The 24,899-nt window shown below is 37.0% G+C and overlaps 2 protein-coding genes across 8 annotated transcripts in view; one reads left to right on the top strand and one right to left on the bottom strand.

The window, feature by feature from the left end:
- PURG (purine rich element binding protein G) overlaps nucleotides 1–12,295 on the bottom strand; it is a 34,466-nt gene extending 22,171 nt beyond the window's left edge. The window contains exons 1-2 of one of the 3 annotated variants that reach the window (XM_045535460.1): nucleotides 11,661–11,941; nucleotides 10,473–11,348 (exon numbers count right to left, since the gene is read on the bottom strand). In XM_045535460.1, coding sequence (XP_045391416.1) covers nucleotides 10,473–11,342 — 870 coding nt within the window. In that variant the 5' untranslated portion in view covers nucleotides 11,343–11,348; nucleotides 11,661–11,941. Of the gene's footprint in view, nucleotides 1–9,371 lie in introns of those variants that run through there. The other 2 variants (XM_045535459.1, XM_045535457.1) reach the window with 2 other exon arrangements.
- The window catches only part of WRN (WRN RecQ like helicase), a 99,564-nt gene continuing 86,928 nt past the window's right edge, over nucleotides 12,264–24,899 (top strand). For 4 of the 5 annotated variants that reach the window (XM_045535454.1, XM_045535455.1, XM_045535453.1 and 1 more), the window contains exons 1-2: nucleotides 12,264–12,505; nucleotides 23,488–23,690. The gene's annotated coding sequence lies outside the window, so the exon portion shown is untranslated. Of the gene's footprint in view, nucleotides 12,506–13,104; nucleotides 13,182–23,487; nucleotides 23,691–24,899 lie in introns of those variants that run through there. The other variant, XM_045535452.1, reaches the window with a different exon arrangement.

The raw sequence follows: 24,899 nt of genomic DNA, 5'->3' as shown, positions 1-24,899 counted from the left end.
CTGTAAACAGCAATTATCTTAGTTTATCCCGCTGGAGTTAAGGGAAAGAAGAAGAAATTTGGTCATTAAATATGAAAAGGAATGGAACGTAGGGAAGAATATGAGCAGGAAAACTGGTGAGAAATCAATAAGATAGCAGGAAAAACTTGTGAGAAATCAATCACTAATACTGATGAGATTTATTTCCAAACTAATTAACATGATGAGTTGTTTTGGGTTCATGAAAATGCAATTGCAGACCCACAATAAGCAGTAATTTGTCTCCTCTTGCCCTTAAAAATAGAATTAGGAATATCTATCTATATTCTTATTGATCCCTTTAAAAACTTACTGATATTTATTAGAAATAGCTGATCAGGGTTAGAAGTTCTATCTGTAAACTAAAGTTTAAATAAGTTGTGATTTCTAGCACCAACTTCAATGAATTAAGTGAATCCTCATATAAGTAAGTGTTTCTTGGTGAAACTAGTCCCATATATACGGGGATAGTTTTGAATGAAATCATTCCCAGTAATCTGAGCAAGATTTATTTACATTGGTGGTTGGGGGTAGATTGTGCTTTATTGAGTGGGAGGGATCAGTTGCAGAAGGAAGTCTTAAAGCGCGAGTTCAGCCCAACCAAATGAGCAGAATTTTTGACTTTGGTGTCAATTTGGGTTCAGATATATTAGTTCTGAAATACTGAACCAGTTTCTAAACCACTGGAAAATTATATGAAAATGGGGATGATGATAATAGGGCTGTTATGAGGATTATAAACAATAGATATAAGGGGCCCAGCTATATACTAGCATATAGTATGTGTTTGTGTGTGTGTATATATAATATACACATGAGATATATATATATACACACGTGATATATATATATCTATACATATCTATACATATCTCATGGTGAAACTTCTCTAGAGGCCAAATTCAGTTCTGAAATTACCTGTCAATCATGCTAATCAAAAATATTTTCTGATCTGTCATGTATTGAAAGTTGGAGTAACTGACCTTTGAGTCCACATCAAGTTTTCTTACTCATCCTGTTATGCAGAAATATGATAAGTGTGTTGAGATTAGTTGAGTGAAGTAGTAGCCCTTCCTTCTTAAGCATCTATAGATCTAGCTCATAGGACAATTTCTAAATTTTCAAAGAGCAGCTCTAGTCTTTATTGTGTTTCAATTGTCATCTGAACAAATAAATAGGATGGAGTGGGTCCATTGTGGAAGTGAGAGAAATTAATGCTCTTAGCCACTTCCTATAGGGTAAAATGTATGGGGCAGGGAAGAAGGAAAGATAGATGGAATTTTAGAATTCTATTTTTACATCTGACTATAACATGGTGCACCCTTTTGTTCTATTGAAATTCTAGACTGACAATCATTGGAATAAATCACATTGCTAGTCTGAAGAACCTAGAAATAAAATACAGCAGTCTCTGACATAGATTAGCAAATGATAAGGAATGTTTTGAATTTTGATGCCTGTACACATCCTTATCCTCATTCCTCCATCATTATTGTATGGTTCTGTTGTTTGATTTTGCTGGGTAGTCTTGGCACTTAGGTGTGTTCTTTTGGTAAAGTTGCTTGCAACGTTTGATGGGAAGCTGAGGAAAATTTCTACAAAACGGCAAGGGTAAAAGAACTGCCAAACTAAACTACTCGCTTGTATCCTACTTAGATTTCAAATACCACTGAAAAAGCAATCACGAATCTAAAATGTGTCTGCTATTTTGAGGAGAGGGAGGAGGAAAGAGAGAAAACATTTTCTACAACAGCCAATTCATTCTATAGAATTCGTTGAAAACAGACTAACCAAACTGCTATTTTGAACCACCATCAGGCCAAAGATTGCTTATCACAAGGAATATTTCTGTAATGGAATTTTATGTGCACAGATATTTTTGAAATTAAAACATGCATGTGCATATATGTACTTCAAAATACACTTAGACCTACTGTCTTCGATAAACAAAAAGGCACCAAAGAGAGGTCCAGGAGAAAGGTGTCACTATGTTTTTGATCCTCCCCACTGGCAGCGGTGGTGGGGTGGTGACACTGCGTAGTAGAGGACCAGGGTGCTGAACTAAATGCCTCTAAGACAGCAATCTTGTGTGCTGATTCTCCTCTCCTCCCATCACCCCTGAATCTTCAAATACCCTCGCAGTTATAAGTCCTCTAAAACAAAGCCGTATTGTTCAACACATCAGTGTCCTTCTTGATGGTCTTTGTTAAATGTCATTATTTGTAACACAGGATATTCAATAGGACCATGGAAAAAGGGATCAAAGGCAGTACGTGATTCTTAGGGACCACTACAATGATAGTTGTTGTATATTATTTAGCAATGTAATTTATGGTTATTTCCGGAACAATGGCACTTCAGGAAGTGATGTTAATTTTTAAAATTCCTTTACTATGCAGACTATAAGAAACGATCTCAGAATGTGTAGAAACAATCAACGTTCCTTCCAAAGAATGAGACCTCATATAGATGATAAAAATATTTCTTAAAAAAATTAAAGTATAGGATAGCTACATAGTTAGTATACAACAACCTCGTCTTAAGAAGGACTAGGGAAAAAATTTTATTTTGTGTGGCTAAAGAAATACATACATATTATAAAACTGACATTTCTGCATTGTTCTGTTGAGTATCATCACAGGTTGCTGCATTACTATAGCTGTTTTTAATATAAAGAGAGAAACTCATATACTTTCCAACTCTGGTATTCTCCATCTATTTTTTCTTTCATACTCCACTGATACAGAATTTTAAAAGTTTAAGAAGGAGGGAGCCTTAGCTTGTAGCATAACATTGTTTATTTTTCATATGAGGAAACCATCTAGCAGAAGCTGAATGACTTAGGGTCAGGCCATAACTTAATTAGGAATTATTATTCTTTCTCAAATGCTCTTTCAAAGGTTAAACAAATGGGGATATAGTTTTAAGAATGACTTATTTCTCTCACTCCTGTTAGATTGATTTCTTTTGTTACATGCAAGCAAAATCAGCTACTATCTTTCTGTTTCTCTTTTTCTACGTGCTACCTGTAGGTAACAAACTCAATAAATCCACAACAAATAATAAAATCCTGTGAAGAGTGCTATCCTACAGAACCATTTTCTTTAAGAAAAATAAAATACTGAATATTTCTGAATATAAAAGTTCCAGATAAAAGAAATTCTGACTTTAATCAGATCAAATAATCAGATTTATACCATTATTTTGATAAAGATAAAAACCAACATAAGCCTTTTCCCCCAATCTTACACTTTGAGCACTTCTAACTTTTAAATACTATAAACACTTTGCTCTTAGGGATTATTTTCCCTTTGCTTTGCTCCAGTTCTTTCCTAGGAAAATGAAAACTGAATAGAGCAACTCTTAGAAAAACCAAGCATAAGGGGGTAAAATGAAGGACAGAGAACTGCTACTCAATCTTAGAAATAAGTCAACAAAATTAAAGAAGAAACCATATATTCCACTTAAAACGAATTATTTCCTTCATATTCATATCACAAAGTGACTTCACTATAGCAGCACTAATTCATTATGTTTTAATTTACTGGTGGATGTCACTGGCCTCAATAAAAGTAAGCAATTTTTCAAAAGGGATATTCAAAAGAAGATAAAGTTTGGAAAATATAATTTATCAGAAGCACGAACATGGGAAAGTCTTCAATTAAGTATGGAAAATTAGGAATATTTTTTAGCCTAAATTCAAGCAAAATTCATTCCTAAAGGTGAATTTGTCTTCTTTTTGACCCCTCTCTTTAAATAAGGAGAAAAATATACATACACCATATTAAGCCTGAACAAGTAAGTACTTGGAGAGTTTAACCAGTTTTATAGATTCTATAAAGGATAATAAGTTATTCATCATGAAAATAGAAGCAGCCAACTTTTTTATGCTTTAAAATTATGATTAAGCTGATCCTATGTTTTAACAACGCCTTCTTCATTTTACAAACAGGAAATTATGCTACCAATTATGGAGATGTTATCCCAAAGTTTAAACCAATGTTTTACATTTTTAAATCTTCTGACATTTTCATAAAATTTACAGATACCAATCCATTAAAATTTTTTTTCCTTAACCCATATGTTCTTTAAGATATTTCTAACTGCATTGGATCTTTTACTCTGGTTGCTTTAATTTATAACTAGATAGTATCTTTCAGGATTCAAGTATGGGATATTTAATTTTTCAGATAATTTTTTTGGGTGGTCAATAGAAAAGTGATCTTTAAATGTACCCCCGATGGGAATGAAAAGAGAATTATGATTTTTTTGGGGGGGGGGCTTTAGGTAACTATTAAAACAGCTCTGCATATTATATTTATAGGAATAGTAATATTTATTTTCATTTTTAAACACTTATATTTACTATTTTATATTCTCCTACCAGAGGATAGAGATGGTTTAGTTGTACTTGTAACTTTATAGCCCCCCCAATTTTTATTCTTTCCCCAAATCAGCATAGCATCTTCTGGTCCCAAGGACTTCTGACAGATTCTGGGTCCTTCAATGAGAAATCAGTGCTTTAAGCAATCAGGACTAGTGTTAATCTCCTTGCTTAGACTCGGATTTGATGAAATTGCTAAAGAATCTTGTATCTTTCTCATCATAAAGATAAAAGCTCCATGTTAATAAATCAGAAGATTTCAACAGAGTAATAACGTAACTTTTCACTATAGTTCTAATACTTATTTGCTGTTATAATGGCAAAGTCTTTGGATAAAAACAAGGTAACAGTAACAGAATTAGTAAAAACTCAATGTGATAATTAGTTAAAGCTTTTAAATATTAGTGCTTTTCACTAGAGAACATAGTTTATCTAAAATAACACTTGGTTAAATTATTTAATATCCTGCCACTCCTAAACTGTGTTACTTCAGAAAAAAGATCAATATTTTTTGGAGGGAAGAAAGAGGTGGAATATAGGAGGGCAAGACAGCTAGGAATAGGGAAGGGAAACTAGTAGGATAAACTGAATATCTGTACATTTTAAAAATTAATATATGCATATATTTGTATTTTAAGTAAATACCAATGGTTTGCATTCAAAATTTCCTTGATATTCCCTTGGTGTAATAATATAGTTCAAATTAAATGATGTTAACTAGATCAAGTATGATATCTAAGCAGAAGGAAAAAAAATCACTTAAAATGACAGATCTAAAATTGATCCTACTAAGTACAGGAGAGTATATATAATATGTTTTCATCTGTATGTTTAAAAATAATATATATATATACACATATGCTTGTATATGTAGAGTAACTCTAGAAGGATACACAAGAAATTGATAACATCAGTTGCAACTTTTCACTATCTCCCCATCTGTAATGTTTAAATTTTGTACTATATGTATGTTTTTCCCTATTCAAAAATATTGATTAAAACCCCATTATTAAAATAAATTTAAATGATTTAAAATAGCATGTCAAATTAAGAACAAAGACTGTTTTCTTTTCCATTATACATGAAAATAGACTTACACATGTATTATTTTTCTAAGATCCACCTACATAAATTTGGGTCTCTTTTCTTTATGACAGAGTTACTGTGATCTAAAAACCCAATTTTCACATGACATTAAATTGGGAAAAACACATTTCCCAGTACTTCACTGCTACAGTATTGTGGACTAGGGATTATCTCACGAGCACGCTAATATTCTCTTTCTCTGATGGGCTAACCATTTGCCACCATTTCTTTCTGAAATTCAGGAAATCTTTCAGGAATTTTCAGAAAGATTTTAAGACTCTTCTTGGGCAGTGATAAATATTAAACCTGTGTTATTCTGTAGACACAGATTCAATGTTAACTTCTCTTTGCATCCTGCCAAAGATGTTTGGTGTTTTAGTAAACACAGACTTCAAACTAAGTGGTGACTAAGCAAAGCCCTTACATAAAGCTTGTAATAGGATTTCATGAATAGTTCCAATGAAAGACATTTGAAAATAAGCAGGAAAAAAAATCTCACAGTTTTAAAAAAATTATTTCCAGAAAACCACTTAACGATTCAAATTAAGTACTATTCATTTAAATATTAAAATAAACCATAAAACAAAATTTAAAGGAATGATAATACATACATCAGCTTTCAACGGTAGCTGCTTATTGAAAAGAGTATCTGAGGGTATATTCCAATATCATCCTCTTCAAATTGTGCAGCTCAGATAAATGTTTATTTTACTGAAAATATTTGCAAAATTACAATATAAATACATGATTATATTAAGATAGGATGACTATATATAATGTATTCTTATCTATAGATATAAAATGAATGCAGTAAATATAGCACACTCTTGATGAATTGTTAGTACACAGTGTTTCTCAGTAAAGTACATACAACCTATTATTAAGCAACAATTATCTAGTTTTCAAATGTACATCTTAGGAAGTTTTTAGGATGGAAGGATACATTAAATCCCCCAATACCCTTTTCAGTTGGTGAAGGTTAGTATTTCTGTAAATCTTGAAATATCATACTTATTTTAACAATTTTTCTTAGGCTCTATGCATTTCTTTAACTTGAAACTTTATTTCTCTAGTCTGGGTGTTTTAAAAATAATGCCATGTCAAGCTAACTATACTTTTAATTTTAGTACAGTATTATATACTGCCTTTTTTATTAGTTACTTAAACACATCAACAATGGAACAGAATCATTAAAAAAATTTTTATCTGGACAAATTCCCAAAATTAACTTTCAGGGTATCATGGGGAATCTCGACTAAATATAGTCTCAACTGTAATATTAACTGAGGTTAGAAATAGTTTTTTTTTAATTTATCCTAGTCCTTAAGAATACAAATATGAACTCTACTTTAAAATTCTTTGTTAAATGTACTGGGATTTGCTTCAAAAGCATCTTCTACCCTTCTCCGTTACACTGATTTAATGGAAACCTGTTACTACAACAGTTCCAACACAAACATATGCATGCAAGAGATCGCCCTACGGATTCTAACTACATAGTTATTGAAACACATCCCACCTGTCAAGTGGCATAAATGTACATCTTCTATATACAAAAGGTAAAGTGCATTATTAAATTAGTGAACTGACAGATTGTCTGCCTGGACCATATAGCTTTCAAATAGACAAATGTGAAATTCTCCCATTAGAACCCATTATTTCAAGAGGTTCCAATTAGCTTTTCCACCCTGTCATTTATTTTTTTGGCCATGCTCTTTAGTGCAAATAAGCTTGTGTTTGACTCAAGTTTAAGGGACATGGCAGTTTGGGGCTTTAACAAGGAAAATTATAAAATGTGGCAGAACTTTAACACCTTTATAATACATTGCATCTTTTGCATATAAGCAACAGATTAGTGCTGCTTTCAATTGCTAGGAGCATACTGCCAACTATTATGAGGAACCCGTTTCCAAATTTCATACTATTAGCTTATATTATTACAGTTTAGAGTCTGTACCACATTATGCTCGGATTATTATGTGCAAACATCATCAGTGTTTTAGAATTATACAGTGAACTAGTACTTTTGGTTACTAACTTTCATGCTCATTTTTTTACTTCTAACTTCCAGTTGCCTTAAGAGTTTGATGTCTTCAAGGCAGGATTTCTGTTATTTTGAAGAATACCATGTATACTTGCAGCTCCATTTGTTACAAATGACAATAAATAAAATGCATATTGCACAGATAAGAATAGTAGCTTATTTTATAAGATACATGGCAATATATGTCCTAATACCAGAGTTTTGAACTGGATCTTATTTGATTATGGCTAATGAATTCTTGGGATTTTAAAGTATCCAAAAATCATAGCATCATTTCATTTTTCGATGAATACATTTAACTATGAAAAAATGAAACAAAAGGACTGGCAGAAGGTTTCATGATTCTAAATTATATTCCATTGCCAGTATATATGCATCTATCTAATCTGCAGCTTTGAGATGGTAAAAACTTTGAAGTATACATACAAGGTAGAAAATCTGGATGATTAACTAATTCTTTACTTAAATAATTAATGTAAAACTAGACTTAATAATATTTATATATAAAGAATTAAAGATTTATCTTTAAGTCTGACATAGTATTGTATGTATGTACATATATGTATATATACATATATATGTATATATATTGACACATACACTCAAAGCTTATCAGACTAAAAACCAAAAAAAAAATCATTTTGACCTAATGGATATAAATATTTCAGAAAGGAAGATTTTTAAGAGTATACGCTCATAGCAATAGTGATAGGAACAATCGAATACTAGAATATTCACAGCTCCAGTTTGCCAAAATTGGACAGGTTATTATTAATAGGCACCATGATGGGCAGCAATAACAATCAGTAGTACAGTAATTCAAGTGCACATCACTCCTTCATATACCAAAAACTACTTTTTAGCAAGCCTACATAGTTATTTTACAATTAGGACTGTTTAAAAATCCTTGCTACTCAACACCCACCATGTGCTTCTAACCCTCAGTTGTTCCATAGTGATTCAGATGGTCCACAATTATAATGAACTAATGAGATTCCTTTATACTACTTGAGGAACCATGAAATACAGTCTGCAAACCAATACCAGTATATATGTCTGGGTTACTGATTGCTTGTTCTTAAGTAACATAAACCAATGAAATTAATTTTCTTAGTTCATACCATAGTTTTCTTAGTGACCTTACTGAAATGTATTTGGGGACAAACCTTTGGAAGAAAGAAACTGTTAAAATAATTTTGAATAACTTACAGTATATAAAAGAAGAGCTACATTCTGATCTCAATCCATGCAGCCAGCTCTCATCAATGAGAGCTATATTTGGGGGTTGAAATCAGTGTTCTGGCTCTTAAACATGATTATTGTGTGGGAGGTAAATAAAGCCAAGATAAAAGACAATAATTTCATTCAGAATAAAGTGTAGCTCAACAGATGAAATCTCAGTTAATACAGGATGGGTTGGTACACGTATACACTATATCCACTCGTTTAAAAAAATTGCTTAGGTGTTGAAAAATTGCTGTGGCACTTCCTGGAAAGTAATTTTTAATACAGGTAAATGGGTGAGTCTTGTGTAAAGTCATAAAGAGCACCTTAGAAAATGCCTGAATTTTCCTTTCAAACATATTTATAACCAATCTGCAAATAATATTTTTCCCAGACTGAAAATTTGTATTCTAAATACTTTTTAGAAAAAAATGTTTCTTCCCCCTATGGAATTAAAACATCTGTAAAAGTCAGGTTTCTACTGGAAGTACTGACATGGTTTTAAGGGTAGCAATTGCAAAAGTGCTACTAAAATATATTATTACAGATATATTTTTATATCAGTTAACTGGTGCACCAACCTCTCTGAAATAGTGCTAAAGAAGCAGCATAAAATATAACACCTTGAGTCTGAGATATATTTTGGGAAAAAAATCTCTCACAGTCTTCAAATTAGCATGAAAAGCTAAAACACCAAGATTTCCATAGCAAAGCCATCGGGTGAAGCCTCCCACTCAATAGTGACATAAAAGTAATTCCTGAAACTTTGTCAAGTCAATAAAAATATATGGTATAATAAATAGGTGAAGATGGGATTATAACTAGCTTAGAATAACCAATTAAAATTCTCCCATGGCTTTGATATGGCAACTAAAAACTGTAGGGTTACCACAAAATTTGAAATTATAGAATACTATAGTAACTCTTAAGAAATATTATGACAGTGCATTTTTAAGGTTTAATTAGATAATGAGATTTGACCCATTAATGGTATCGTTTAATATTCAGTTATCCAATAGATGATATATTTCTATTTGTACTTTTATAAATAAATATATTTATATATACTTGAGGTCAATTTCTGTTTCTGTGGTAACTGTCCTACAGATAAGCTTAGCAGGTTTTAATGAAGGTGGAATGAAATGCTTTTCGGGGAACTTGTTAAATAGAAATTCACACTTTCATTTAAGTATATGTATCTTTTTTTAGGATCATGTCATAGTGCAATGTAAATCTGAGTTGTGGTATTTAGAATGTCAGAATGTCACATTTTGTGCTGATTTGTATACTTCAATAGTCTGGAGCAGCTGAAGCAGCTAAACTACTTAGCTCTGGGAAGGTTGGAATTCCCATAAGAATTATAGTGATCTATGTGTAACATAACATGAGAATAAGACTTCTTGAAGTATAAACTACTAGAGGTATTACTAATAACAAAGGGCCAAAAAAGAGGAAAAACTTCTTCAAATGATTATGGATCAGTACTTTTAGCCAATTTATGATTTTAAATTTTGCCTGATGGAGTTCAATTTCATTCTAGTCGAGGCATTCTTGTTCTTCACCACTGGCCCTTCTGCCATCCATTCTCTTTTCTTTATGGCTGTTGCAAATTTTCCTCATCTCTTCTTCATACTTGATAAAATTCTCCCCAAACCTTGTCCAAGCTTTGAATGGAACAGTAATAGTATTACGGTAAGGTGGCCTCACCTCACTTACCTTCAGGAAAATTCCATATTTATTAGAGCCCACATCAAAGTAGAACCTTTTATTGTCCACTCTGAATGAAGTCCCCTCTGGGAGTTCAGGCGGGTCATCATCTCCACCTCTACGTTCTTCTATGTCCCCTTCGCCATAGTCTTCGATCAGCTGAACCAAGGCATCACGAAACTCAATCATTCCTTGTGCTGGGAGGACAATTGTCTGTTCTTGGCCCAAACTGTGGCCAAAATAACCTATCATGCCAGTGCCCCGCATCATGGTTTGTCTAATCCTTAGGAAGCGACCCCGTTGATTTTCCTTTAGGTCTAGGTAATATTTCCTGTTATCCCTCTCTATATAGTCCGTTTTGAGGACGCTGTGAGGATGCTCTTCGGACCCCACCGAGACTGGCGGGGAGGGCGCGGAGTGCTTCTGTCTCCTCCGGGAGCTTTGCTCTTTGCTGTGGCCATGCTCTTGCCGGTGGCCTTTGAGGCCCAGGTGGGCGTAGTGCTCGATGAAGTCCCCTAGACAGTCCTTCAGCTCCGCTGCCACCGACAGGGACAGGGTCAGTTTACTCTTCCTGATGTTGTCCTGCCGGCCTCTCCCTATCCAGACTTCGGCTATCTTTAGGAACCGGCCCCGGGAGCTTTGCTTCACGTCCAGGTAAAACCTCTTTTTCTGGATGTCCACTCTTTTGGAGGCCAGCTCCTGGATTTCGGCTGTGCCCCCGGCCTGATTAAGGGTGGCTGAAGCCGCGTAGTGGGGGTAGTGGGAGTGCTGGGCCTGGGGATAGAGTCTACTCTTGCTTAGGCCAGAGCCCCCCACATTCTTGCCTCCGCGGCCGCGGCCGCCGCCGCCGCCTCCTCCCCTTCGCCTGGCTCTTTCCATCTTCAGCTGCAAGTGACAAACAGACACACGGGGTGGGGTGGGGGAGGGGTGTTGAGAACAATCGCAGACGCCCCTCGGCCTGCTCTGCCCCCGCCGCCGCCCGGGACCCCCACGCCGGGCCCGGATCCCACGGCGCGGGCCGCCGCAGCGCCGGGCTCCAGCCCCAGCCGGACGGTCGGCGGCGGCGGCGGCGGCGGCGGCTCCGGCTCTGCGGCGCGCACACAGCATCCCTCCGCCGCCCCGGCCTCCCGCTCCCGCACGCCGCCGGGCCGCCGCCGCGGGTCCGCAGCCCCGGGTCCCCAGGCAGCAGGCACTCACATCATCTCTGCCATCACCGCCGCCGCCGATGCCCTTCACGACCACCGCCGCCGCCGCCGCCAGCTCTCGGCCCCTCTGCCGCAGCCGCCGCAGCCACCGCCCCCCGCCTCCTCCCCCGCCGCCGCCGCGCGCACTGCCCCCCGCCGGAGCCGCCGGGCAGGGGCATCGCCTGCGGCGCCCACCGCCGCCGCCCCTCCTGCGGCCGCTGCGGGGGCCGCCGCCTCGATTCGGACGCCGGCCCGACACCCGCCGGGAGGGGAGGGGAAGCGGGAGGCGGGGAGGGTGACGGCGGGGAGCGGGCGGCGGACCCCGCCTCCCCCAGCGCGGTCCGCTGGAGGGGAGAGGGGGTCTCGCGCTCTCCCTCGGCGCGCGCCCTGACGGCAGCCCAGCGCGTGGGGCTGCAGCGCGAGTGCCAGGCGACCGGACAGGTGTGAAGATGGGAACGAGGGGCGGGTGGCGAGTGTTCTGACTTCGCGGGATTCCGCCGGGAGGTGGGGCTCGGGCGGCCCACCGGCACCTGCGCAGAGACTACACTTCCCGAGATGCTCAGCGGCCGGCGGAGGCTATACGCACGCGCACTGTGCCGGCGGCCGCGGGACGGGTGGCGGTGGGAAGGCTGCAGCGCCGCGTGGAAGCCGCCGGGGTGGGCCGGGAAAGGTCGGTCTTCCTCGGCTCCTGCATACAGTGTGCTTCGTTGTCGCACCGGCCCGCACCCTGCAGCGTGGGAATAAAGTTTGTCGATTTGGTGCCCAGCCTGGATGCCTGGGGGGCAGGCCCTGCTGTTGTGGCGCTCCGCAAGTCCGGCTGAAGGAGCGGACAGACCCGTTCAGCTGGCTCTTCCCACGGTAACGTGTCCTCCCCTCTCCTGCTTCCCCTGCTGTGTGTCCGCCTTCCACACGCGGGGGGCTTAGCCCGGCGGCACAGGCCCCGGCCGTGTTCGGGAGATCCCCTAGAACCGGACATTGTCCTTCCCCCTTCCCTCTTCGGAGCAGGGTGGAAGCTCGTGTCAGTCAGAGAGGGGGGCGGCTGGGTTGTCCGTCGTGCGCCTTTAGGATTCAGCCTTTACTCTGGCCGGAATTGAGTCACTCCGTGTTTGCACAGCCAAGTCGAGGGAAATAACCCGGTATCTGTGATTTAGCAGATTATGCTGGATTTTTTTTTTTGCGTTCACACCATTCAGTTCTTAATGATTTTTTCCCTCCCCCTGGTTGAATCTGAGTTCTCTGGATAGGCTTGATATGTAAAAATGCTACTCGGTACTGAAGACGGTATTACAATCCTTAGGATGCTAATTTAGGAGTCTGGAAGTCAGAGCACTTCAGGCTTTGTATGATTCGGTCTGTTAATTTTTAGAGGTTGGAGGTCGGGGTAGGTAGGGAAGTTCAGATCCTGAAGTCATTGAACCTAAAAGGAAGCAGCTGAGGTACTGAATCTAAAGCGTTTACTTGAATGAGGACAGGTGCCCGGAACACACTTCCCACTTGCCTTGGGGAGTGCTCCTTCGGCCTTAATTGCGAGCAGGTTTTTATTTGTTTGTTTGTATCTATCTATCTATATCTATCTATCTATGTATCTATCTATCCATCATCTGTCTTTTTGGTGTCATTCTTGCTCAGGCTGGCCTCCAACTCCAGAGCTCAGGCGATCCTCCCACCTGGGCCTCCCAGAGTACCAGGATTACAGGCGTGAGCCACCACACCTGATAAGCACAAGCAGGTTGTTAAAGGGAAAGGGAACGAGTGGGGCTGATACAAATTTGCCACCTTAACCATTTCTAAGTGTACAGTTCAGTGACGTTAATTGCGGTCACTGTGTTGTGCCTTCATCACCCTTATTTCCAAAACTTTTTCATCACTAAACAAACTGTAACCATTATGCAATAGCTGCCCATTGATACAAAGTTATTGGGCAGGAGTTTTCACTGGGTTGCAGAGATAAAGCTACTTGGTGTCAGTTAGTCTAGAGCCCACATAGCAGGTGACTTCAAGATAATTTTATCACAAGGCGGAGTGACATGGCCTATTTTTTTATTTTATTGCCTCTCTCGGCCTGATAACTTAAACGGGTTCACATTCTTCAGATAAAAAGTTTCTTTTCTTCTTCTCCCTCCCTCCCCCCAAGATCGTCTCTTACTAATCCAAGAAATATTTATTGAGCACTGCTCTGGACACTAGAGATACCAACAGTGAACAAAACAGACAAGAACATCTCTGCTTATTTACATTTTAGTGGAAAGAGAAAGGCAAAAAGTCAAACGTAAAAGATGTCAGAAGGTGACAATCCTATGGAGAATACAAAGGAAAGAGGGAAGAAGAGTGCAGGTGGGGGTGAGGGTAGGGAGCTGCAATTTTACAATAGCTGGTCAGGGAACCATCTCACTGAGGAGGTAATTTCTGAGTAAACAACTGAAGGAAGTGAGAGAGCTTACCCTGTGGTTATCTGGAGGAAAAGAAAGTACGGAAGGCTCTGGGGGAGCATGGTTGGTTGTATTCAAAGAGTCTAGGAGGCAGGTAAGCTAGAGCAGAGTGAGACAGGTAAGGTCAGACCAGAGAGGGCAGGGGACAGAATGATTGTGTTAGGACCCTGAGCTATTTTGAAAATGTGGGCTTTAATTCTGAGGGAGATGGGAATCTATTGGAGAGTTGTCAGGGAAACAGTGTGATCTGAATTATCTTTTTCTTTTTTAAATTGTGATAAAATATACATAACATAAAATTTGCCACCTTAACCATTTCTAAACGTACAATTCAGAGATGTTAATTACGTTCACTGTGTTGCGCATTCGTCACCGTTATTTCCAAAACTTTTTCATCACTTCAAACAGAAACTCTAACAATTAGGCAGTAACTGCCCATTCCCTCTTCCACCCAGCCCTTAGTCACCTCAAATATACATTCTTTCTCAGTGAATTTACCTATTCTAGATATTTTGTGTAAGTAGAATCATATAATATTTACATTTTTTTGTATCTGACAAATTTCACTCCGCATAATTTTTCAAAAAGCTTTATTGAGATACAAATCACATATAAAATCCATGCATTTAAAGTGTACAATCCAATGAGTTTTGGTTTGTTCACAGAGCTGTTGCAACCATCATCACAGTTAGTTTTAGAACATTTTCATCACCCAAAAAAGAAACTCCATGACCATTAGTACTCATCCTCGTGTCCCAGGCAATCACTTGTCTACTTTCTGTTTCTATGTATCTGTCAAACACTAGAACTTATTCCTTCTGTCTAACTTTATTTTTGTACCCATTAACTCTCCCATTACTCCTGTTAACTCTCTTCACTGCCCACCCCTAGCTATCCAAGATTTTGGTAACCAACATTCTAGTCACTACCTCAGTGAGATCAATTTTTTGAGCTCACACATATGAGTAAGAACACGTGATATTTGTGTTTTTGTGTCTGGCTTATTTTGTTTGACATGATGTCCTTCAGTTCCATCCATGTTGCTGCAAATGACAGGTGTTTTTGTGGCTGAATAATATTCTATCGTGTGTATATACCACATTTTCTTTATGCATTCATCTGTTGTTGGACACTTAGGTTGATTCCATATCTTAGCTATTGTTGAATGCTACTGCAATAAACATGGGAGTGCAGATATCTCTCAAATATATCGGTTTAATTTTCCTTGGATATATACCTACTAGTGGGTATGCTGGATCATATGGTAGTTCTATTTTTAATATTTTGAAGAACATCCATACTGTTTTCCATAGTGGCTGTAATAATTTACATTCCCACCAACAGTGTGGAAGAGGTCCCTTTTCTCTACACCCTTGCCAAAGCTTGTTATCTCTTGTCTTTTTGATAATGGCTATCCTAACAGGTGTGATGTGATATCTCATGTGGTTTCAATTTGCATTTCCCTGATGATTAGTAATGTTGAGCACCTTTTCATATAACTGCTGGCCATTTGTATGTGTTCTTTTGAAAAATGTCTATTTAGGTCTTTTGCCCATGTTTTAATAGGGTGTTTTTTTTGCTGTGTATTAATAGTTGTATGAGTTCCTTATGTATTTTGGCTCTTAACCCTTTATCAGATATATGGTGTGTAAATATTTTCTCTCATTCTGTACATTGCCTTTTCACTTTGTTGATTGTTTCCTTTGCTGTGCAGAAGCTTTTGACTTTGATGATGGAATCCCACTTGTCCATTTTTGCTTTGTTACCAGTGCCTTTGCTGTTATGATCAAAAAATCTTTGCTAAGACCAATGTCAAGCAGCTTTTCCCTATATTTTCTTCTAGCAGTTTTACAGTTTAGGGCCTTCCATTTAAATCTTTTGAATTGACTTTTGTGTATGGTGTAAGATAAAGGTCCAAAGACTATTCTTTCTCCATTGTGTGATCTTGGCACTCATGTCGAACATCAGTGGAGCATAAATGTGTTAATTTATTTCTTGGCTCTCTGTTCTGTTCCTTTGGTGTATATGTCTGTTTTTATGTAGTTGGGTACTTTAAAAAAAAGAACATTTTGACTTTTAATACTGCAGACTATTGAGTAAGCACCTATGTTTCTCTTCTTGAAAAGACTGTTGTGTCTTTTTGGTGGTCTTGTTGAAAAGTAGTTGACCGTATATGCTTTGGTTTATTTCTGGGCTCTCTACTCTGTTCCATTGGTGTGTGTCTGTTTTTATGCCAGGACCGTACTGTTTTGATTACTATAGCTTTGTAATCTAATTTGCAATCAGGAGGCGTGATGCCTCAAACTTTGTTTTTCTTTTTCAAGATTGTTTTGAATATTTGGGATCTTTTGTGGTTCCATATGAATTTTAGGATTGATTTTTGTATTTCTATGAAAAATGTCCTTGGAATCGATTGCACTGAATTTGTATATTGCTTTGGGTAGTATAGACATATTAACAGTATTAATTCTTTTAATCAAGAATATGGAATATCTTTCCATTTGTGTTTTCAATATCTTATGTCAGTTTTTCAGTGTACAGATCTTTCACTTTCTTGATTAAATGCATTCCTAAGTATTTCTGTCTTTTTGATGCCATTGTAAATAGGATTGTTTTCTTGTTTTCTTTTTTGGGTAGATCATTATCCATTTAGAGAAATGCAAATGGCTTTTGGGTATTGATTTTGTATTCTGCTACTTCACTGAATTAAGTTATTCTGTTTTTTTAGTGGCGTCTTTAGGGTTTTCTACATATAGGATTGGACATGGTATGCTTTGTTCTGTTGATTTATTTCTGTATTTTTACACCAATTCCACACCATTTAAATTACTGTAGTTTTGTACTGTTTTATATTTAATGAGTGAGTTTCCTCTTATTGGTCTTATTTTTCAAAAAAATATTTGCTGCTCTTGAGCATTTTCTCATCCCAGTGAACTTTAATATAAACTTGTGTGGTTCGATGAAAAATTCTGCTGACATTTTTCTTGGTATTGCTTCTTGAGTGTATTGATTTAATTAATATATTTACAGCTTTGAGTCTAGCAATCCAGGAACTCAGTGTGTCTTATTGTCGACCCAAAATAAGTGACTGAGGCAAAGCTCTCAATCAATGGAGGTTTATTAAGCCAAAGTTGAAGACGTGCCCGGGGAAAACACAAACCACAGACAAACCTGTGGCTGTTTTTCTGAAGGGGAGTTTCGGAGTTTCAGTATTTAAGAAGGGATAGGGCATACAGAAAGAAAAAGAGGCAGGGACAGAGTGAGTAATCAAACAAACGGTTACCCAGGAAAATCTACTTTTTACATTAAGATGAGGTGAGAGTGTTAGAAGAGAAAAAGGGAGTGAAGGAAGCATCAATTATGTAGATGTCCCTGGGTAGGGGAAGAATGTCTGATCCTGTCTGGTCTCTATTTTGCGGACCTGGGAAGATCAACTTGTAATTCATTATGAGTGTGGAACTGAACAGACGCCAGTTTTAGGAGCTAAAGACCTAAAGTTACAATTTGCATGTCCTTGCTTATGGGAGGTCAGCAAGAGATTTCCTTAATGAATGATCTGTGGGGCCAGTCCGTCAAAGATGCCTGAGGCCTCTACCTTGCCTTTTGCAAGTTCACGGTTGCTGGAGGTAGTGGGGTGGTCCTGAGATTTTTATTTTCTTTTACATTTTTCCAGCCCTTTTTAATGTCTTAATAAAATTTTCCAGTTGTCTTTAAAATAGGTCTTACACTCATATGTTTTGTATTACATTTATTCCTGGGTAGGTTGTCATTTTGCCGTTATTGATTTGGCTATACATTTTGGATATAATTGTATTAATATAATTTGGAATTGGATATAATTGTATTTGATTCTTGCTGATATGTAGAAAAGTACTTAATTTGGGTAAGCTTATTTTGAATCTGGTCACCTTGTTTGCTTCTGTTAAACAAATAGATAAAATTACCTACCCTCAAAGAGATAATGAGGAAAAATTACTTTCTTTAGGAAAATAATTAGAGCTTTGATAAAAAGTTAAGCTTATCTTTTGTAAAAACTGGTTAGTCAAAGTAGTCAGACTCTTTTGAAGGTGTTTTGTTTTCTCTTTGCTTTGATAAAATGCTTAATATAAGGGAGGATTAAGAAAAAGGATGGTTTTGAAGAATTTCTTATGGGGTAATAAGAAATTAGAATACTGTTTCATGTTCTCCAAAAAAATAAGTGGAACAATGACCTTCCCTCCTGAGCCTGCTTCAAGGCTTTGTTTCTTTCTGACTTCATTGTTCTTGTCTCTGCATTTTAATGATTCCTTCTACTGTTAGTGTTTTAGGCTAGCTCTTCAGAGATTCACCTTCTCTCTAGCTCTCTTTGAAGCCAAGAGGATAGAGCTATGGGATCTTCCTACTCTGTGGTATGAATAATAGAAGCCATCAGAAACAATATCAAAGCTTTGTAGCTCCTCCTGGAAGTTTTGATGTGAAGCCTGAGATATCACCTATTGGTACCTGACCTGCTTTTGCTGTTCATTCATAAAATTGAGTTGCTGAAGTACAGTACAAAAATAATTGGACTGGAAGATAACTTTTTTCCTTCCAGGAAGTACACAGTCACAAAACTGCTGATTTTAAAAAATTCATATTATCTAAACTTACCTGTCTGAGTAGACTGTATCAAACTTCTCGTGTAAGATTTGCATTGGGTACATTTATGGTTGCTTACAGAATTATGTATTAATTTTCCAGTTTCTTTTTTACCCAGTCTCCATTTTTATCATTCCTTCTTCCTTCCACACTTAAATTGGTCTTATTGTAAAATTTATGCATTTTTCTTTCTACCTAGCAATGCTGAATTTCAACCCAGTGCTTTATATCGGAAAGTTAAATATCACTCCTATTGAGCTAAGTTACAATTTTCTGTTAAATTGCTGCTGATTTTGATTCTTGTTTTGATTTTAAAAAGTTTTGAAACTCTCTGCTTATGAAGTTATGAAACTTTTGGTACTGTATACTTTTTCTGTGGCTAGTTTGTTTATCCAAATTATTTTTATTTATTTATTTATTTATTTTTTGAGACAGCGTCTCACTCTGTTGCCCAGACTAGAGTGCTGTGGCGTCAGCCTATCTCACAGCAACCTCAAACTCCTGGGCTCAAGCAATCCTGCCTCAGCCTCTCAAGTAGCTGGGACTACAGGCATGTGCCACCATGCCCGGCTAATTTTTTCTGTATATATTTTTAGCTGTCCATATATTTTCTTTCTACTTTTAGTAGAGATGGGGGTCTCGCTCTTGCTCAGGCTGGTCTCGAACTCCTGACCTCGAGCGATCCTCCCGCCTCGGCCTCCCAGAGTGCTAGGATTACAGGCGTGAGCCACCGTGCCCGGCCCAAATTATTTTTATGTAAGATAGGTTTTAAGGAAAGACAAGGATTGACTAAATGATTTTATTTTCAATTCTATTTGTGTATTACTTAGAATACAAGTATAGAAAACTTGATTCATACAGGCTTAAAAAATAAAGAAATGTATTACGGAAATGTAACTTGAAGGCTGAGATAGGGATGAGTTGAGGACTGGTTTAGTTCATTGCCTGTGGCTCCTTTTCTCATCTCTCCAGCCTTCTGTGTGTTGACTTTGTAACCTAAGTTGGTTTTGTCCTTAAGTTGACTTTCATCCTGGCAGCAAAATGGCTGTAGAAGATCTGGGTTTCACATTCTTAAATAGAGGGCATCTCTTCTGGCAGTTTTCTTGTGAGAGCAAGATAGTGTTAGTCTCAGAAATCCAAAAAATCGCTCCCTCGTGTCTCACTGGCTTGAATTAAGTCATATATTTTATTCTTAAGCCAAACCCAGAGGAATGCTTTGAGCTTAGGCCTGAGTTTCTGAATTATCACTGTGGCAAGAGGAATGGGATTACCTTTAGACCAGCGGGTCTACTCGGGGAGCTGAAAGTGGGGCAGATTCCTTAAAGCACATTGGCTTTGTGGGTAACTGACCATAATCTGAATGCAATTTATTGGTACTATAAAAAGGGCCTAGGGTGGATTGGATGCCGGCTAGGCAACCGTCAACGTCCACTTAATAATGAATCCTATAAAATTTCGTCTTAGGCCATATGAAGTAACGGTAATAAATATATGAGGAAAAACGGACAGCCTAAGCAAGTTTTAAATTGACTTACTTGGAAACTTTCTCTGCAGTTTCCCAGTTTATAATGGTTGATTTCAGCTGACTGGCTATAGCCACTTACAGAACAGAGGGAATTCATTAAAAATAATGAATTATTTAGCTGGATAGTGAAATCCAGTTATAAAGCACTTCGCTGTGCCGTGGATTCAGGTCAAGTCATGTTCCTGGTTTATGGGCAGTGTGGCTTCTCACTATGACACAGCAGAGAGAGGCTTTTATCCTTTTCCCCTGTTGCTGGCTAAAATTAATGGCATTTTATTGTGTTTATTTGATTGGTTCCATTTACATTTTATTTCATTTGGCTTTATTAACACAACATTGTACTTTATGTAATATTTGACAGGAAGGTTTGTTAGATACCTATAAAGAAATAGGTCTCTCAAATATCCTACTACTGTTAAAAATTACATTGACTTGCTGTAGTCAAACCAAATGTTAATAGGTAGTTGTATTTAGCTTTTCTCATTTGCTTGCTTGGGCTATTGGAAGGAAATTAAGATTATTGGAAGTCTAGTAATAGGTTAATGAAAGTCTTGAGAGCTTCTTTAATTAGTTAATTTAGGCTTTGTCATGGATTCTTTGGTTCCTCTGTTTTCCTCTGCCCCTTCTTATTCCTGTTGATTCATAGAATAGTAGAAAGGACATCTCAAAAACCTTATAGGAGAATACCTTGTAAATTATATCTTCTATAATAAATTATAGTTTGTATATATGTGTGTATATATTACTTTAATATTTATATAAAGTGGTTAGTAGTATATTGGGATGTGTAATTAACTCAATGTGCAAGGTCACATTTTCAGGAAATATGTAATATAATAAATTAAATCAAGCCCAGAACTTTTAAAGTTTATTTACTGAGCTGCTTCTCAGTAAAAATAACATTAAAACATTTTTAAAAATAGCCAGGTGGAGTGGCGCATTCCTGTGTTCCCTGCTACTCAGGAGGCTGAGGCAGGAGGATCACTTGAGCCCAGGAGTTTGAGGTTACAGTGAGCTATGATCGTGCCATTGCACTGCATCCTGGGCAACAGAGTGAGACCCTATCTCCAAAAAAAAAAAAAAAAAGCCTCAGAGTGAGGAATTGAAATTACAGTTTAAATATTGTGACTATTCTTTTATGACATTATTAGCGAATTTTAGAATAATTGTAACATTCTTGCATTTTTATTAAATAATCAGTATTTATGACAGTGTATTTCATCAGATTAGCTTTTATATATCTTGAACAAAATAGAACTGAACCATTTTACATAGTAAGTAGAAATTTATCCACATTAAACAATATAACTGGCTAATAGAGTTAAGCATTGAATTTCTTACTAATACTTTTTTCCTGAACTTCAAATTAAGTTATTTATATGTTCCATTTAACTTAACAATTTTTAAAAATACTTTCCAAAAAGATTGGGGTGCTTTATTCAGTTTAGCCCTCAAGCAGTTAGGCAAGTCAGTTACCATTACAGTAGGAATTAATTTCCTTACCTTAGAGGTTTTAAGAACAAAGAAATCACTGAGCTCATCCACTGAAACCCCACTTTCTCTTAAGATTGGCCTCATGAGACTGGTGTTAAGTCTGTCCATTCTCTAGAAGATGGCACTGTTTTAAGTGGAAACTGTACTCTTGAAATGAATTTCTGTTCCATGAAAGTATGGTTTAAAAGTTAGGTGATACTATCCCATCTTAGCTAATTTGGGATGTAATTGCTCTTAATTTTTCTAAATTTGTTCTAATCTTACTGGTGTGATTTCTCTTGACATGAACTAGAAGTGACTTCAGCAGACTTGTGCTAATATTTAATTGCTGTCAAATGGAATCACTTAAGATGAATTTCTTTGTAAACATGATTCATAATTTTGAGAAATCTCTTAACATGTAATTGGGGAATGTTACCAACTCTATACAATAAGTCTACTCATTTAGCTATCATGAGGATCATTTTGCAACTAATTTATCAAAAAGGCTTTATCAGGCCGGGCACGGTGGCTCATGCCTGTAATCCTACACTCTGGGAGGCCGAGGCGGGTGGATTGCTCGAGGTCAGGAGTTCAAGACCAGCCTGAGTGAGACCCCGTCTCTACTAAAAATAGAAATAAATTATCTGGACAAATAAAAATATATATAGAAAAAAATTAGCCGGGCATGGTGGCGCATGCCTGTAGTCCCAGCTACTCGGGAGGCTGAGGCAGTAGAATCGCTTAAGCCCATGAGTTTGAGGTTGCTGTGAGCTAGGCTGATGCCATGGCACTCACTCTAGCCTGGGCAACAGAGCGAGACTCTGTCTCAAGAAAAAAAAAAAAAAAAGGCTTTATCAAGAAGTTGCATTCATTCATATTGGATATTTGATGAATGCATTATGGAGATAAGTAGGAGTTGGCAAACTGGCCAGTGTGCCATATTTGACTTGGTGCTTGTTTTTGTGCTATGGAGTAAATGGTTTTTACATTTTTAATTGGTTGAAAAATGAAAATAATATTTTATGAAATTTGTATAAATTCAGGGTTCAGTGTCTATCGGTAAAGTTTTATTGTAACATTGCCATGCTTATTTAAGTATTGTTTATGACTTTTGTGCTGTCATGGCAAGCTTGAGTAGTTTTGACAGAGACCATCTGGCTCATGAAGCCTAGCATATTTACTGTCTGATCCTTATTCTATAACATGAAAAAGTATAGCCTTGATTATTCACTTTAAAAAAATCATTTCCCCCTTTTATTGACGTACTTTTGCCCCCTGATCGTTAGAAGGAACACTTTTTATAGAAAAGTTGGAATGTAGAGAAAAGTATGAAAAAATATTAAAAACCATCAATTATGAAATAACCAATAATATTTTTTTATACATTGCCCTAGACCTTCATACACAACACATGCATATATACATATTACATGTGCATGTTTATTTGAAGTTTTCTAATTTTTTAACTTGATAAATTATAATAACATTGTTTTTAATGACTGCATAGTGTTCTATTTTATGGATGTACCATAATTTATTATTATGAGATGGATAAAAGTAGTTATCACATTGAGCTCAAGAAGTGTTGCACAATTAATCCAGAGTACTCCCTGGATTGCCAAGTCTGCTTTTTTGCCTGCCTGTAATGGGACACTGTTTGGGACCAGTGAGGCAAAGGAAATTGAAAAGTTGCCATTTTCAATTATTCTATTACAAGATACAATGATGATTTGTCAAATGAGTAGATATAACACTAATCTGGAGGTTATTTAATCAAAAGGTGTTCATTTCAGATATGACTTCATGAACACTGGTAATGGTCCTCAGTGAGAAGACTGTAGAATCCTTGAGGAAAACACATGGAAGACATTACTTACTTGACAAAGAAGTTCCAGAACCAACTGAGGATGAAATATTCAAAGTGATAAATGAATGCTTTGAAACATACAAGGTATTATGGAAACAGTAGAAGTTTGGGACTGGAAAAGACAGGAAGGTAAAAAGGCTTTATATATATTTTTTATTTTTGAATATTATGGGGGAACAAACATTTTGGTTACATGTAATGCCTTTGCCTCGACCAAGCCAGGACTAGAAGCGGGTCCTTCCCTGATATAGTGCGCTCTGTCTCCATTAGTTGTGAGCTTTATATTAAGTTCAATGTAAAAATATATTCCAAGTAATATGTTATCTTATTCACAGAGAAGTGCTTGTATGTTCTGAATGCCTGTGGTTTTGAATGCCATATTAACTGATTAAATTAAAAATAAAACTGGTAAGCTTAATTAAATTCAAGCTCCTACAGTACCTTCTTTTCAGCTTTAGGTGCAAAAATTCGATTAGTTATTTCATTACTGAAGTATGTTGACAGTCCAAAGAAGGATTTATAAGCTGAAAGGGAAACTTTTAAATTATTCCATGTGAATGATTCTTACTTTGCAGATTTGTGGAAGTATAGGTATCGGCTTCAAAAATGGCATCCTTAACTGACATTTTGAGCACTTGAATTAACTCAATCAAAAGTGCAGTGATCATGTGGAAAATATTTTTATATTAATGTGTACTGACATAGTTATGGATAAAAATTAAGCTTTGGAAAAGTGAAGTTGAAATGGTTTTAGAAGTGATGTTTAACTGGTGTTATTTGAATCCTAGAGAAGAATTAATAGTAGAGCAAAGTCAGGTGTGAGACAAAGCTTTAATATTATTTTGAAATACTTGATATAAAAAGATTCAATTGTATTCAAAGCTTACTTATATCATGAGAAGAAATTAAGATATTTCTTAGTTAATGAAAAGGAGAAGCTACTAGCTTTAAAGGGTTTTTGCGCATTTGAAGTACAATTTAAAGAAATTGAATAGTTGGAATACTCGTTAAAGGTGAAAAAGGAGTTTTCAGTCTATTGGAGCAAAGGCTCCTCTTTTGCCATTTACCACCACTTGTGCTAACAAAGCTTCTTTTTGATGGTTGCTGTGTAGAATTTGAAGAAAATATTGTTAGAAAGTCTTGATGAGGAATGGAAGATAGTGTAACCTCATATATATTTTACATTATTAATGGGGAAAAGGGAATGAATGGTAATTTCATCAAGACAAAAGAAATGAAAAAAGAAAAAGAGGAAACTGTGAACACAGTAAGATAAATGCTAATCAGAGTAAGGTGAAAGCCAAGCATTTATACTATGTGTTAATGAGATGAATTTCC

Source organism: Lemur catta, chromosome 22, assembly GCF_020740605.2.
Source record: "Lemur catta isolate mLemCat1 chromosome 22, mLemCat1.pri, whole genome shotgun sequence".
Classification (NCBI taxonomy): Eukaryota; Metazoa; Chordata; class Mammalia; order Primates; family Lemuridae; genus Lemur; species Lemur catta.
This window is presented reverse-complemented; position numbering and strand designations above follow the sequence as displayed.